We start from the raw sequence: 15279 nt of genomic DNA, 5'->3' as shown, positions 1-15279 counted from the left end.
CTGGAGAAAGAAACTAAAATAATTTAGGCTACCAAGAGTACAATCGACTCCCATTAAAATCAATGAGAGCCCAACCTTAAAACCCCATAACCACAGGCATCATGACCCAATCTCAACGACCAAACCAGTGAGGTCTCATTCCGGTGAACCTCAAACAGACACAACAGACCAAATCTTTCTGGTGAGCATCATACAGACCTAGATGACTAAATCGTGAGCATCTTTGAAGACCCAAACCTTGAACTTCATTGAAGACCTAAGCGGTCGATGAAGTCGGTTGCCGGAGGTGGCGATTGATCGGCGATCTCTTCAACTGCTGGAGAACGAAAGCGCAAGAGGGGGTAAGAGCGCTCTGTATAGTACAATAAGGTAGTGTTTGGCAAGTAGTATTAGGTGGTGGTTGTGATAAGCTGATGTGTTGTGCAATGTTATTAGTTGGTGCTGGAGTTCGTGATCAAGGCGATCTCGTCGGCTGCTGGAGAAAGAGAGCGTAAGAGAGAAGAAGGGCGTGTTTGGCTCATGTAATGTAATGTAAATGTTTAGTTAATAATTGTTATTTTGATCAGTAAGTCTTTGAGAAAAGAGCTCTGGTTCAGCTTGTAACAGAGCAGTGGCATGAGACGGTTAAGTTTAAATTTTGATACAGCTCTAACAAAGGAGGCTGCAAGCCTGCAACTGGTTTAGTCCTCAGGGAATCGAATGGAAAGGTTTTGAAAGTGGTCATTCACTTCTTCCCTAATTTGCAGACTATTGAGGGAGACTGCAAATTAGTGATCCAGCCGAAGAATGTTGCAGTGAGCATTGCATCCATTTATGAGGATATTTGTGCTACTCTACAAATGCATGATCAGTAGAAGCTAGAGTGGGTCAACAGAGAGAAGCTAATGGAATGGCTCACGATGTAGCTCAGTATGCAATGCAGAGAATGGATACAATTTGTTTTTCTGATATATTTTCAGCTTTCATTGAAGAAATGGCTTTCAGAGTGTGTAATCAGCTATGATTTATTTATTTTAATGAAAACTTTTTTGCATTTGGGAAAAAAAAAATAATAATAATAATAAAAAAACCAATACATATATACGTTATTATGGGGCAGAGCCAGGAATGTTTATTTGGGGCGCCAAAATAGTAAACTAAAATCAACATAGATCATCAGGAGATACATCAAATTATCCACCACAACCATGGGCAATACTTCTCCAAATCTCCAACCTCAAGCAGACAAACACAGTACTTTGGAGATAAGGTCTTTATCAATTTCAGTTAAGATATTTGTGTTGCAGAAATTTAGACCTGTGATTTGTCAATACTTTAAGGAGACTCCCACCATATTTGCATAATTAATTTCAAACACACTCCTGTTCTTTCTGGCACACGTCAATAACCCTAAGTCGCACAATCATTTTCAATGGGTGTCACTCTTACATTTCGAGCGCGCTCTCGCTCATATTTTCACTATTTATGACATAATTTTACTTTTTTCATGCTCTTGCTCCCGCTCTTGTTCTTGCTTTATGTGATTTAGCAATGACCCCCGTGTAACAGTCAAAGATGGCCGGTGACACGTTTTTTTGCTAACATCATAAAAAAAATAATAATTTATAATGTCTTCCAATTGTGAGCAGTCTTCCTCCTCACGATAAGATTGAGCTTAACAGTATATATTTAGCGAGTGTTTTCGAATCTTTTGTTGAGTAGACAATGGAAAAGAGATCGGGTAGAGATAGAGATTGTGTGTCTGTATGCGGAACCAATTCAATCACAGAAGATCTTACACTTTTTTTGGTTAGAGAAATTAAGATAGATTTTACACTGTTTTTGGAGTGGAGTGGACTGTTTGGTTAGACAAATATTGTTGAGTGGGGGTGTTTGGATTGAAATTATGCAATTTTGGAGGGGTCACCTTATGCACTTCTTAATGATGAGAGAACTATATTTGGCGCCACCTTTCGGTTTGGAAAGAAAATGTTGCAGCAGAGTAGGAGCAGATTTCTACATAACATCATCATTTATGCCATATTTAATCAGGGGAAAGAACATGATAAACAAAGAATGACAAAGTACCAGAAAAAAAAAAAAAAAAAAACCTCGTATGTTAAAAATATAGGTTCAAAAAGGTCTCGTAATAATAATAATAATAATAATAATAATAATTATTATTATTATTATTATTATTTTTGTGATACAGTAAATTAAATTACGTCACGAATGATATGGTATTGTAAACAGGGACGGAGTCAGGATTTTCAATTGAGGGGCACAATGTACGTGAGAAATATATATATATATATATATATATATATATATTTAATTGCCATCTTAGTTGATATATATATATATATATATATATATATATATAACAAGGTGTTAGTTACACAACAAAATTCAGCCAACAATACTATCATATAATTCATATCAATATAATTTGTATTCCTCTTATTTATTTAAGATTCTAATTTAAGTAATTTAATCACACAAATATTTGAAAAAAAAAATTACTATTAAATTATTGTGATATATTTATTGGGAGACTTAAAAAAAAGTAACTTTAGTCTTTAATATATAATAAAAGGAAGGAAACCATGAAAGAAATTTTTTGAAAAGAAAAATTTTAGGGTTTATATATATATTTTTTTTCGGAAGTTTTTTTATTTTTATTTTTTATTATTATTATTATTTTTTTGTGTATCCGTGATTCCAAATTTCCATAAAAGAAGAAGCATAAAAGAAACTTTATTTTTTTGTGTGGAAACATTCCAGTCCTTATGTAGGGTTTTTTTATTCCAAATTTTATTTTTTTTTGTGTGGAAACATTCCAGTTCTTCTTATGTAGGGTTTTTTTTATTTGAAGAACAGAAGAAGCATAAAAGAAGAAAGAAAAATAGAAGGAAAATATTGAAGAAGATAAATAAGGGAGAAAAATAGAAGGAAAATATTGAAGCAAATATATAAGGGGTACTGTTGAATTGGGTACCTGTGTTGATGACTCCATGAGAAGTTTCCCAAAGAATGTTATTGTTTAATTCAGTCTTCTATAGCAGAGAAGTAAAAAAGGGGTAAATCGATCCCAATAAATATTTTATTTTTTATAAAATTGTTTTGATTGTGTAGGTGAAGGTGCATCAAAACTCTTGCTCCATCAATAATTTAATTGGTAAAAACAAGTTTTAGGAGGGGCACCATATATATATATTTTAAAAAATATATATAATAGTAAAGGGAAAAAGAAAAATTCAGGAGGGGCACGTGCCCGCCCTTCATTCTCTCGTCACTTTTGTAAAAGCAAATTTCTTGTAAAACTACAGTAGAAGATAGGATAGGGAGAAAATATATATATATATATATATATATAAACAAAACAAATTATCATTATAGAATCCAAACTCCAACATAATTCATTCAAATGAATATAATTTATGTTGGTATTTTCGTTTGAAACATGCTTTCAGTTAAATCTTCAAGAAGTGACAATTTTTTCCACAATTTATTTGACCTACGCTTTTGGAGTGACTTCTTTCTATAAAAACAAAATTAGAACCCTAATATTCTCAACCATATATATGTATGAATTATTAGACAAATACATAATTCATTAAAACTTCTCATAAATGTATTTAAGAACACAATTAAAAAAAAAAAAAAAAACCATATGTGTGATTAGAACTCTACAAACTTAAAAAATATTTATTTGCAATAATTAAAAAAATTAATAAATGAAACTGTTCTTTAAATTACAAAGTTGAACTGTTCTCAAAATTCCCTATTGCTTTACAAATTATAATATGGTTCTCTTCACTTTACAGTATTAAATACAAATAATGAAATAATAGTAATAATAATTCTCAGCGCCTGACATAGATCGAAACGAAGGAAGTGGAACAAATCAATCCACACACACCCCACCGTAATTCTTTGCCAGCATCGTAATCAGTTTGGTAAATATATAAACATTCTCTCTCACCTTTTGCTCTCCCCCATTATTTTTTCTTTAAAAAAGCGCATCAGATCCAAAGCAAATTCAATTTACACGGCTTGGGAGACCACCGCTCCACCTCAGCACGTGCAACTCCCGCTCCACCTTGTTAATTTGTTATATACTTTTGTATATATATATACATATATATATATATATATATATATGCATGCACACAGTTAGTGTGTGTATATATTATATGTGTGTGTGTGTAAGGTCACTGTAGAAGCATTTTGTACTTGGAAGGTTGGAACCTGTGAGAGCCCCTGAAAGTGTGACCTTGCATTTGGCACGTACTATCCATCACAATGTGCCTGTATCTGCTTCATTTATTTCTTTGCAATACTTTCCTTATACCTGCTATATATGGCCCAATTTTATTTATTTATTCTTATCATTTAAAAGGTACGAAGGCTAAGTCAAAGTGATAGTACATCGACGTAAGGCAAGCCAAATAAAAACATACAAATCATGAAACAAAATAAAAATAAAGAATAGACTTCAGATTTGTTGAGAAATAGTTACTGCTCTAGAACGGAAACCACCAAAAAAGAACAACAACAACTAGAGGGATCAAAAGTCAAGTCATCATCAAGACAACAGCTTCAAAACTACATCTACAAGGCACCTCCACACACTCAATCCCGCACAAGATCAAATCAAATTAGGAAAAACAAAAATCGACCTAAATCAGATATCTAGCCGAAGGGAAAACAACATATCCAATTATTGTTGAGTCCAATTTTTTAATTTATTTTTGGTTCAGCATAAAAAAAAATAATAAAAAAAATTAATAAAACGTTTTTTTTGGTTCCTAATTAGCTACCATTCAAATTCAATTTTAAGCATATCGATAAGAGCATATAATTAGCCAATAACTATACATGTATGGTCGGTCGCCATTGACTAAATCGGCTTACTCGTCATTAGGGAACATATTGTCACCATTGTCGCAATCACCACACACTGATTAAGTATAACACTTTAGTCAGATGGAATAGACCTCCCTTTGAATGATCAATAATTTAGAATGTGTAGAAAATAAAATGGACTAGTTTCATGCTGATTGAAGCATACATAAAAAAAATAAACAAATAGGACTCCTTTATTCTTCCCTTTAAAAGTCACATTAATACTTTCCTAACTGAGATCAGAGTGGTAAAAATAATAATAAAATCACATTTAATCAGAATTAAAGTTTAAAAAGTGACATCAAGGCAATTAATATAAATTTTTATAAAAATTGTATAAACCTTTGATGCCTTTGAATCATATCCAGTGATAAACCTTTGATGCCTTTGAATCATATCCAGTGATAGGGAAAAATATAAACCTATCATACCCTCGATAAGATTGATTAGATTTCATTATCAAGGATAATGAAATTAAAACTGACCTGATTCAACAGGTAAGAATAATCCTACTATAACGGGAGGAGGTCAAATCCAGTAATAAATCTACTATGATTTCGCACAAGCGGAAGATAAGATCAATCATCGACATCGGCGGAACGATTTTGATTCCAATCGACAGCCATAAATAGGGCACCAAGTCATTAAAAAACGTACGACGTAAAAACTATTATTAATCCCTGCCTTCTTTTTAGACTTTCGGGACACCGGTGCGGTCAAGATTCATCAATCTTTTCGATCTTCTCCTCTCTTCCTTATAGCGGTATCGTACCAGATTGTGCGAATTTCAACCTCAACATCCAGTATAGAATTCTTTTTATTGTGCAAGTCGGTGACTTGAATCTTATCATCTTAGAACTAGTGAGAGTCATCTAACAAAGCTTAAATGTTTTAAAGAAATCTTACCGTTTTAGCACGAATGAGAGTCCAATTTTTTAATTTATTTTTGGTTCAGCATTGGTTCTTAATTAGCTACCATTCAACTTCAATTTTAAGCATATCGATAAGAGCATATAATTTGCCAATAGCCTGACATGGATGGTCAGTCGCCATTGACTAGATAGACTTACTCGTCTTTAGGGAACATCATGTCACAATTGTCACAATCACCATACACTGATTAAGTATAATACTTAGTCAAATGGAATGGACCGCCCTTTGAATGATCAATAATTTTGACTATGTATAATGAAATTTGGTAAAATGGACTAGTTTCATACTGATTGAAGCATACATAGAAAATGGCAAAAAAAAGAAAAAGAAAAAACACAAATAGGACTCCTTTATTCAATTTTTAGTGTTTTCTTCCCTTCAAAAGTCAAATTAATACTTCCTTAACTGAGATCAGAGTGGTAAAAAAAACTAGTAAAATACACACTTAATCAGAATTAAAGTTTAAAAAGTGACATCCAAGGCAATTAATACAAATTTTTATAAAAATTGTATCAACCTTTGATGTCTTTGAATCATATACCATATAGAATTTTTTCTATCATGCAAGTCGATGACTTGAATCTCACCCTCTTAATATGAGTGAAAGTCATCCAACCAAGTTTAAATGTTTTTGGTTTCTAATTAGCTACCATTCAACTTCAATTTTAAGCATATCGAGAAGAGCATATAATTAGCCAATAGCCATACATGTATGGTCGTTCGCCATTGACTAAATGGACTTACTCGTCATTAGGGAACATATTGTCACCATTTTCACAATCACCACACACTGATTAAGTATAATACTTAGTCAAATGGAATGCACCTCCCTTTGAATGATCAATAATTTAGAATGTGTAGTGCTACTCTATGTATACTGAAATTTGGTAAAATGGACTAGTTTCACACTGATTGAAGCATACAAAAAAAACAAATAGTACCCTTTATTCAATTTTTAGTGTTTTCTTCCCTTTAAAAGTCAAATTAATACTTCCCTAACTGAGATCAGAGTGGTAAAAATACTAATAAAATACACACTTAATCAGAATTAAAGTTTAAAAAGTGACATCCAAGGCAATTAATACAAATTTTTATAAAGATTGTATCAACCTTTGATGTCTTTGAATCATATCTAGTATAGAATTTCTTCTATTGTGCAAGTCGGTGACTTGAATCTCACCGCCTTAGTACAAATGAGAGTCATCCAACAAAACTTAAATGTTTTAAAGAAATATACAATATCACCAATTAAATATCCACTACATTTTAAGAGATGAGGGGTGTGTTGATTGATGGGGTATTTAATAACAACTACTCGCATCCTATTTGGGAAAATTTGATTCATTCAGAATTAAAGAATTCGGAATGAAAGGGCGCTCTTTGAGAATCGTCATCAATACCTCAGTGTAGGTGTAAGTTCGGGATAATCTTTTGTTCCGTAACCCAGGGGTGACTTTGTTTGGCTGCATGAAATTTAAAACTTAAAATTAAAAAAAATTTTAGTTCAATTTTGTGAGTTATTTTTCTTCAATTATACAAATTTTAATTTAAAAACTCTAATTCTATACAATCCAACATAGTCTTAAAAGTATTTGGGACTAATTTACACTACCACATGTGAACAGTCCCACTAACTATTGTCCATGGTCCACACAAAGGCACTCTCATACTTTGAAACCCATAGTTCCAATTGAAATCATCTCCCAATATATTGAAGAAAAAACGAATATTGCAAAAATGAGTCGAAGGCCAAACACAAAGTGACAAATATAGAGAAGCAACCAAATGAAGCAAAAACAAAACACACTTTTCAAATTCAACATGTGAAAAAGTAAAAACAATAAATTAAGCACCCCCATAAATTACTCACTGTTTACCACATAGAGATCGAGAAAGAGATAAAAGGGTCGGACATGATTAATTCATATAGTGCTGAAAATGTGTATAATTGAAGATAGGTGATACCCAAAAGGGACATTGTTGCAGAAGAAGCTTCTCTTTCTCTGATTATATCGTACCAAAATGAAAAGAGCTTCTTCAGAGAGAGAGAGAGAGAAATAAAAAGCTGTACATATAACCAAAAGACAACCCCCCATAAAAGAAGGATGAAAAAAAAAAAAAAATAGATGCCTCTTTCTCTCTCGCGTGTCACTTTTCTGCTTTGTCCTCTCTCCTCTTCTCTTCGCTCCTAGCTCTCTCATGGCTTCAGTCGAACCCACTCGTACCGACCCACCAACGGCTCGTCCTTCACCACGTCGTAATTGTACCTGAAATCAACATACAATTAGTTCCAAAACCAAAAAGAAAAAGAGAAATATACATATAAAATTAGTTTTGCTTTTTGAAATTATTGGTTATGATTGATGAATTCTAAAATGAGCGTGTGGTGGGTGATTGTACTGTACTGCTTATCATGCACGCACTTACTTTTGTGCGAATCGTTTTTGCTCGTACTTTTCGGCTACGGAGAAGAACTCTTCGATCTCTGCAGTTGATGGCATCTTTGCCGTCGGCTGCTTACGGCGGCGGTGGCTCGCCGGCGACAGCTTCGACGTTGACGACTCCATTTCTTCGTTTGAGTCTGCGCAAAGCTCGCTTGTCGGTGTGGTCTCTCTACTGCAAACACAAAGGCAAAGGAAATTAGTGCGTGAAGAATATATACTGACAGGATGTAACTGAAAATAAATATAACAAACTGTTAAAATTCCTTTTCGGTTCAATTTCGAAGAATTGAAGAGACTCGGACGTACGTGTGCATAGAAATTAAATCTAAAAATAACAAGAAACGGAAACAAACCTGAATCGTCCGTTGCCGAACGTGGAATTTTTAGAATTTTCAATTTTGAAACCCTCGAACTGCAATAAAACATGCAAATGCGAATTATTACGAGCAATTAAAGCTTGAGAAACGGAAATTATAGTAACAATTGAGTGAAATTGATTGTGTTCGAGTTTGAATTTACCTTCAGATCTACGGATCTCGGACATTTCACGAACTCGTTCGACTCGTTGCTCGAACACTCCGACGCCGGAACGGGATCAGAGGTCTCCGATTCCGCCGGCGAAACAGAATTCTTCGGTGAATTCACGACGCAGCGGTGGTTCACAACTTCCACATTCGACGCTACCTTTCTCCTCTTCGAAAATCCCGAGCTCGTAACCGCCTCCATAGCTCTCGTCGTCACTCCTCCGCCTCCCACCTCCATTACTGCAATTTCTCCAGCTTTCTTGCATTTTCTCACGTAGTCCCCCATTTCTCTCTCTCTTACTTTCTCTCTCCTCCTCTATAGTCTATATATATACGTGAACATATATATATATATTTTCTGAACTTTTCAAACGAGACTCGGAGCTCTGTGTTTCTCTCTCCTCCCCCTCTCTCTACAATTGATATTAACTAGCTGTAGCAGTAACTAATTGGAGGAGAGAGAGGTGTTTTGAGAAGATCGGACGGCTGAGATTTGTTTCTGTGTGTTAAAGTGTGTGTGGTCCTGACTCCGTTAACGGTGACAGGGAATAAGAGAGTCGTCACATGGCATGCTGTTACGAAGATCTGGCCGTTGAGGATCACAAAATCATTACCGATCTGTTATCTAAAGACTGACCGACACGTCATCACCTTCTTCATAGGGAAGTTACCGGCTTTTACCGGTGTAAAAACCGGGAATATTTGCTCTGGTTGTTAACTTTGGCCGTGCATATATAAAACTTACCCATTTTACCTAAAAATAAAATAAATACGGAGTACAAGTTTTTTTTTTTTTTTTTTTCGGAAATTCATAAATAATCATAAGTTACTATTATTATGTATTAAGTGGTATTTAAATAAATAAATAAAAGTTACTATTATGTATTAAGTGTTTATTTTAAAGGGTATTAATCTTATTATTGATCTAAATTTTTGATTAATAATCAGACGGTTCAGATAATTCACAGGACCGTTTAATACAATACGATTATATTTATAATAATTAACGTTTTATAATATATGGTGATCTTAGTTGAAATTTAGGATATAATATTGGGATAATAATGCCGGCAGAGAGGTGTTTGGTTGTATGTATTTGTTTTTCCTAACCAAAACACTTAATTGGCAGGCTCATGGCTTTGAATGTGGTCTGGTCAAGGATTTAAAGTCGGCACTCTATGAATTAAAAACATTAGATGGAGTTTTAAATATTTGGTTTTTATATATTTTTTTTATGACACTTTTTTATACGGTATATATATACATATATATGTATGTGTATGTATATATTAAGAGATGCACCAAGAAGAATCAGACGCCATAAAGTGTGTTAATAAAAATAAGGGCTGCACTTAAATGGAAGGACATATGGTCCATAGAATATAGGGCAGATAGAAATACTGGGGAAGGAAGGGTAGATGAATTTTAGATGCATACAACAATCATATTTACGGCAGTGTACTACTTACCAAAAAACGATAAGTATTTACTGCACTGTTATAACAGTAGGGTTATTTATGGAACGAGTGAAAAGTAACTTCCACACCACACTTGTCTTGGGCCAAAGTTAAGGTACACCCTACGCCATAATGGTCCCATGATCAAAATACCTCCAAGCATGAGGCTGTGTGGTAGGAATCCAAGTGTCTCCGTTTTAAAACTGTTCTTTCATTTTAATTTTAAGTATTATACATACAGGTTATTTTGTGTAAAAATAATAGTAAGTATTAAAAATATAGCTATTAAGAAAGTTTTCTAATGATAAAAATTATGAACTTTATTGTATTTAAACATTAAATATAAAATGTGTATTAGAGAAAAATTACCTCAATTCCGTGGTTAATGTGGCGGAGTCACATTCCGCCACATTGGAGCCGGTGGGGGCAATTGTCTATATTGAAATGTTCTGTTATTTATTTATATTTCATATGCATAAATTTTAACAATCTAAAGTATCAACAAAAACACCTTATAAAAAACTTTCAAAATTAAAAAAAACCCTTTATTTATTTATTAATTTATCTAATAAGATTTACAAAATTCAGAATAGACCCATCCTTTGCTACAAAATTTTCTATTATTTGTATCTTTTGTAAATAAATTTCTATAATTATAAAAGTGCCACTTGAACTCTTAAAAATTCACAAAAGACCTTAAGAAAACCTTCTAAAATTAAAAAAAAAAGACCCCTCATTTCTAAGTCTTTTGCCCAACAAAATTTTCAAAATTCATAAAAGACCCTTGTCTTTTATACCCTCAAAAACTTTTAAGAACCAAAATTCAGAAGAAAATAAAAAAAACCCATAATTTTCTATTTATTATTTTAGTTCAATTTTTTTTTTAAAAAAATTATATTATTGTTAATGGTTGTCCTTCTAAACTAAATTTATATAGCTTCGCCACCACTTGTCATGAAATAACTATCTCCATAACATTATTCAATAATAAATCTAATTTTAGTATTATTATTTTTTTGATGTTTGAAGTATGAAAAAATAATTTGAGTAATTTTCTTCCTACACTAAACATTAGCAACATATGAAATGATATGAAGACATGTTTTAAAGTTGGAGAAGACATGAAGAAGAGAAAAGGAGAGGTGATGGAATGTGAAAGGTAATGTTCACTTTTTACAAGTCATTTGTTTCGAAAAGCTCAATCCATCATCTTCACATGTCAAAACCATACATGTTTCTCGTGCCTAAATGTTTGGAGGCATTCTTTAAAAAGCAAACTTTGCGACTTTAGGTACTTCCAATCTTTTAAAGTACTGTGGGATAACACTTTGATTTGATTGAGAAGAAAAAAATATTTTTTTTTCTTTTTGAGTTATATAGGTTCATGACTTTGGAGAACTGAGTTTCCTTTAATATTTATTTTATTATTATTATTCGGTATTATTTTTTTCCAATCACTAATATTTACTTACTTGGTATGACAAATGGTAATTTCCCACATACGTAATTTAGCAATAATAATGGCACTATTTTGTGTTTCTACCTTTTACAATTTTTAATAACCTCAAATATAAAAAATAGTCTGTTTGATCGACACTCATATTATTGCTCCCGAACACTCAACCTCTCATTTGAAGGGAGAGACCAAATCATATCAACTAATGTCCATTGGTAGGAAACAACTGGTTTTTAGAATTCCTTCACATTGGTAAGCTAAACAAACTTGATTATCCTACGGTAGGACGTGGATTGATCATGATGAGAATGGACTTCTTCATACGTAATGTGATGTGATAGAAAAATCAGAGTCGCTGGACCAAGGAGACATAAATTCTATTGAGGCGGGTAAGGGTTTTGCTTAACCGTGTGTTCTCTCTTGATCGGGACGAAGGCGAAAACTAGCAAAGTTCATCCATCATTTAGTGATGGGGTGTTCATAGAAAAGAAGGCAGAACAATTTTTGTAATTCTTTGAATATTGTTTTTGTATGTTCAATATCAAAGAATGACTCTAATTATCAAATGATTAAACAATTTGGAGTAATTTACGATACTTAGTTGACATTCATAAAAAGATATCTAATGTATTATGAGTTCAATACATTCTGTTTAACAAAAAGACGGATATTAATTCCTTACTCGTTATTAAGCAATCACTTATTCACAAACCACGTGATCGTGGAGGCAATATGGGAGTATCGGAAATCCTTTTTTTGCCCGGACGTTTGGCCAAAGAGTTAGGGTCTTTTAGGAAAAACTAGGAAATTCTCTTGTATACTTAAGAAATTTGTATTTTGATTTTAAGAAGTTGATAGGGGAAGATGATACATTGAAAGAGGTGGGTCAAGAAACTGTTAAAAAGTTGGGTTTCTTGTAAGCAAAAAAAAAAATGTCAAATACATTTATTTATTTTTTCTAATTATGTGTATTGGTGTTTGAAAAAAATAATACTAAAGAAAAACAAAAACATCTAATGAGTAAAAGTTAAATCAAGGTTGTACATGGGCTTAAATGCAAGGGTCTAAAATTGAATAAATAAATTAATAAATAAAGAAAAACAAAAACAACTATTGAGTAAAAGTTAAACCTAAGGTTGTACATGGGCTTAAATGAAAGGGTCCCATTTTAAAGTAACCCAGTAAAGCTAAGAGAAAGACATTGAATGAATTAGCATTCTCATGAATTTTTTTTTTCTTCCATAAAACAAAGTCCATTAAAGAATGAAATGTAAAGCCAAAACTTCATAAACTCATTTGGAAGAGAATCAAGCATAGATCCAAAAAGCACATCATTTATGAATAATAAAAAGAAAGCTTGTGTTCTAAATTGTGTCCTACATTTATATTATCTGAACAAAATTGGCAAGCATCAAAATTCAACTTAGAAAACTTCGTACGAGAACAATGGTCTGGTAGGTAGAAAACTTGGTAGAGAAAAATGGTCTGGTAGGTAGGATGCAATCTGATAACAATGCTAAACGTGAGGTTCTAGTCTCAGTGAGATAAACATCTCAATTTCGATGAAAGATGCTGCCTATTGTATGTGTCCCTAGTCTCCAAACATATCATGTTTGGATCATACTGTGGGTATATCAGGGCATACTATGAAAGTGAAAAATGAATAAACCTATTGCACGAGACTTTCGTTATTACCTGATCTAAAGATTAATTTTAAACTCGTGATCAGATCACAATAGCGCAACTTTATTGTTGTGCCAAGACTTGCCCTCTATGATCAATTTTTGGTGTTGGCATAATAAGTAGTATATTCTCTCTCTCTCTCTCTCTTCAAACAAGAGATTGATGGTTAAATCCAATCAAATTTTTTTGTTCAATAAGGATAAAGAGTGGGGCAATTATTTGACCTTTTTTTGCGCTAAAGTAAGAGAGTTCCTTCCTTCTTTCTTTTCCGTACTACTTTAGGGGCTTGACCGGTTCTTTTTTTGAGAATCGACGAATCAAATGATATTTCTGTTCCAAATTTTGCCTCTTTTTCTCCCTTTGACCTTCTCAATTGAAAAAGCACACACTTATTCAAAAAGAAATTGAGTTTTGCTTGCCGAGTAGAACTATGCACTACCAGCACGAGATAGATGTTGCATCCCAAAGCCTTTTTTTTTTTTTTTTTATCTGATCAAATAAAATAAGGAAAGGAGTTGTTGATGCTTATATGGATTGATCATAGAAGGGATCTCCTTTTCTCAGAGGGAGCCTAACTTTTAACAACGATTTCTAAAAATAGAATTGTTCCTTACTAGCTAAGGTAAAATACTCTCTTCTATCTCTATGGTGCCTGTCCATGTATTTTAAAAACTGACAAGTTTAATTCCAAGGGCAAAATAATAATTTCCAGAAAGATTTGGGTGCCACTGAGCATATCATTAGATAGACAATGAAAAATTAATGAACTTAAACTCAAAAATTGTTTAATTCGGAGTCGAATGAAAGAGAAAAGTCGAATATATAACTTACAATTTATGTGGAATATTGGATATACTTCTCAAAAGTGCTTGGAATATTTTTGTAGAGACTAGTGGGTGTGACAACAATAATAGAGATGTGAAACATATACATGGGATTCCAAGGTTATCAGAATAGAATGGAAAATGATTGGGCTTAGGCTGTGGTCCATTGCACTCTTGTGGAGGAGATGCCGAGTCCCTACAACAACAAACAACACACAAAAAAAAAAAAAAAAAAAAAAACACTGTACATCACTTTCACACTACCTCAAGACAAACTTATTGTTCCCTCCCTGTTGGAAGGTGGTCGAGCAAATGATTTGAGTCGTAAAACCTAGTCAGTCCTTCACTTTTGTCATAGTTTTATCTTCCTCATTTTAATCTCAACTGTTTCACCATTAAAAAGACAAAAATATGATCTGAATCTCTGATCCGAATATGTAAATAGACAGGAGTCTTTCTACTGGAAGAAGTTTTAATACAGAATGGAACTGCAAATATTCTTTTCCCCCCTGGTAAATTTGGATTGCAACAAATTGTCAGACCCATCAATCATGTTCTATATATATATATTTCAACACCCTGCATATATATATATATATTTTTATATATATATAGATATATTGTGCAGGTGAGAAAAAAATTACCACAAAAAAAATGACAATCTGGGATGTTTCACCTGTACTAACAAGTTAATGTTGGGTACATGTAAGGGACTGTCTAAATCAGCTGTGGAGAAATTTTTTTATTAACTTTGAGTGTACCTGTTGTGCTCTCAGATTAATGACTTGTGTCCCATCACCCAAAAGAGTCTCTCTTCACTACATACAATCCATCACTTTTAGGCAGAGGGAAGTAGAGTAGAATGAAATGATACCATTGATTGCACTAAGAATCGAATGAGATGGGATCCCACAAGGTATCCATTCAAACCGGAACTCGTATTAGTAGAAACGAAAGCCTGGTACATGTGAATGATCGATCATCCCTAATTTCTTCAATCTCAATAGTTTACGATGCAATGTTAATAACTGTTAATGATAACATAAGAAGTAGACGGCAATAAACTGTATC

The 15279-nt window shown here is 33.0% G+C and overlaps 1 protein-coding gene across 1 annotated transcript; it reads right to left on the bottom strand.

Moving 5' to 3' along the window:
• Positions 1-7713: 7713 nt before the first annotated feature.
• On the bottom strand, positions 7714-9233 carry LOC132294066 (cyclin-dependent kinase inhibitor 7). The gene is made up of 4 exons (XM_059791788.1): positions 8784-9233; positions 8618-8676; positions 8248-8436; positions 7714-8087 (listed from the first exon to the last, which is right to left on the bottom strand). Exons 1-4 carry the CDS (start codon positions 9072-9074, stop codon positions 8018-8020), a joined length of 609 nt encoding a protein of 202 aa, XP_059647771.1. The 5' UTR covers positions 9075-9233; the 3' UTR covers positions 7714-8017.
• Between the last annotated feature and the right edge of the window lie 6046 nt (positions 9234-15279).

This window comes from Cornus florida, unplaced genomic scaffold, assembly GCF_030987335.1.
Source record: "Cornus florida cultivar Cherokee Brave unplaced genomic scaffold, ASM3098733v1 CherokeeBrave_3.0.0_Hap2_Chr02, whole genome shotgun sequence".
In the NCBI taxonomy this organism is placed as follows: Eukaryota; Viridiplantae; Streptophyta; class Magnoliopsida; order Cornales; family Cornaceae; genus Cornus; species Cornus florida.
This window is presented reverse-complemented; position numbering and strand designations above follow the sequence as displayed.